The sequence below is a fragment of the Lipotes vexillifer genome, unplaced genomic scaffold, assembly GCF_000442215.2.
Source record: "Lipotes vexillifer unplaced genomic scaffold, Lipotes_vexillifer_v1.1 scaffold588, whole genome shotgun sequence".
NCBI lineage: Eukaryota > Metazoa > Chordata > Mammalia > Artiodactyla > Lipotidae > Lipotes > Lipotes vexillifer.
The window spans coordinates 425008-426744 of record NW_006778148.1 but is presented as its reverse complement, the minus strand read 5'-3'; the positions used below and the strand labels follow the sequence as shown (position 1 = coordinate 426744).

Sequence of the window (1737 nt, the reverse complement as noted above, 5' to 3'; positions counted from 1 at the left end):
GAAAGAGTGCTTGGCACACAGTTGGTACATAATAGTTGCTTAAGGTGGGATTCTGACAATCATATTGATGTCACACCTCTCTGAGTTATTTATATTTTACATATAAATATACACATATTTTAATATATAATATACAATGTAAATTATACACATATATTTTATACACATGCAAAATGTGTGCATTATATATATTTATATGCAAATATATACATATTTTATATATACATCCATAACTGTATAATATATGAATACAAAAAATATCCAGTCCCCTTGAAAAGCATTCCCAGCAAACAGTCTGAGGTGATGGGTGATACTGTGGAAGAAGTTATATTTGTACAGCAGTTTGTCATTTACCAGAGTTTATATTCATTATTACAAGGATGTTTTGGAATGTTATTGACTGGGCCTTGTAACAATGCTGGGAGGTAGAAAATCACTGTACAGGCATTTTACAGACAAGGAGGCTGAGACACCAATTTGCACAGGCCACACAGTAAGTAGCCCAGCTGGACCCAGAGGCTCTCCCCCTGACCCCGGATGGCCTTCTGCTAAGGGAGCTGACGTCTTTCTGTGGCTTTTTCTCCTTCCACAGACAGTCAGATGGGGCAGTGTCCGGGACCCTCGAGGAACAGGTGTGGAAGCTGAGGCCAGAGAGGTGAAGTCACCTGCCCAAAACCACGGCTCCTCTCACCCTCGCCTCCCGTGAGGGGTCCCTCCCTGGCACCTCCTTCCCACCCGCCTTTTCTCCTCCGACCCCTCACCTCACGTTCTCAGAGAGACAGACGGCGCAGCAGAGGGGCCTGGGCTCTGGTGGGTCCTGGCAGACGGTGGGGGGGCACCCAAAGGGGAACTCGTTCTCATCGGGGGCCGGGTGGGGGCTGCTGGCCGAGCCAGAGGCCATCTCAGGGTCCCAGGCTGGCTGGTGGGGGGCCCCTGTTCAAGCTCCTCTGGGGAGGGGACCAGCTCCGTGGAGTCTGTGCTGGGAGGAGAGGTGAGTGCTGGCCGGGCCACCCTCTCTGATGCACAGGAGTCCGATGATTTTATCTTCTCGCTGGCTTGTGCGGTTCAACGTCACAGCTGAGTCACAGCAGGGATGAGACAGGAATTACCCTTTGTGGTGCAAAAAATCCCCTGGATGGTGACTGCAGGCTCTAGGAGTGTCCAGTCATTCTTTTGAGCAAGACGGAGGGGAAAGCAAGTCAGAGAGAAAAAAGAACCATGTCACAGACTTTCAGGAACCACAGTTAGAGTTTCCCCTGTTGGAGGACCTCAGGCTGCCACTGGCTTCCTCCACTTCCTCCCCAGGGGACAGGGGCAGAGACAGCCCCAGTCGGTGACTTGTCTATGTTCCCTGGAACCTCCGAGGAGCCTAGGATACTCGGTGTGGGTGTTCACTGCCCCAGTGGAAAGCCCCAGGGTTCTGGAGTCAGGTCCAAAAATGCAAGTTCCATGCATATTAGCTCTGCCCTGTCCAGAGTATCTTAGGTAAAAGTCACTTTTGCACAGCAGGTCTCAGTTACCCCATCCATTAAAAAAAAAAAAAAAAAAAAAAAAGGAATTGCAACAGGATTATCTCCAAGACTTCTCTGGGGTCTAAAATTCTGGTACCCCATGGCCAAGGCCAGCAGGAAGGCTTCTGATGGCCCAGCCCTGCCCGTGGCGTTCTTCATCAGTATGTGTGACACCTGGCCCTCCCCTCTGAAGTCTGAGGCCTCAGGACCATGGACTTGCTCAGGG

At 50.3% G+C, this 1737-nt stretch overlaps 1 protein-coding gene across 1 annotated transcript in view; it reads right to left on the bottom strand.

The window, feature by feature from the left end:
• TRAF1 (TNF receptor associated factor 1) overlaps positions 1–981 on the bottom strand; it is a 19268-nt gene extending 18287 nt beyond the window's left edge. Inside the window, exon 1 of the mRNA XM_007451484.1 lies at positions 762–981. Within this exon, the coding sequence (XP_007451546.1) occupies positions 762–901 (140 nt within the window). The 5' untranslated portion in view covers positions 902–981. The remainder of the gene's footprint in view (positions 1–761) is intronic.
• Between the last annotated feature and the right edge of the window lie 756 nt (positions 982–1737).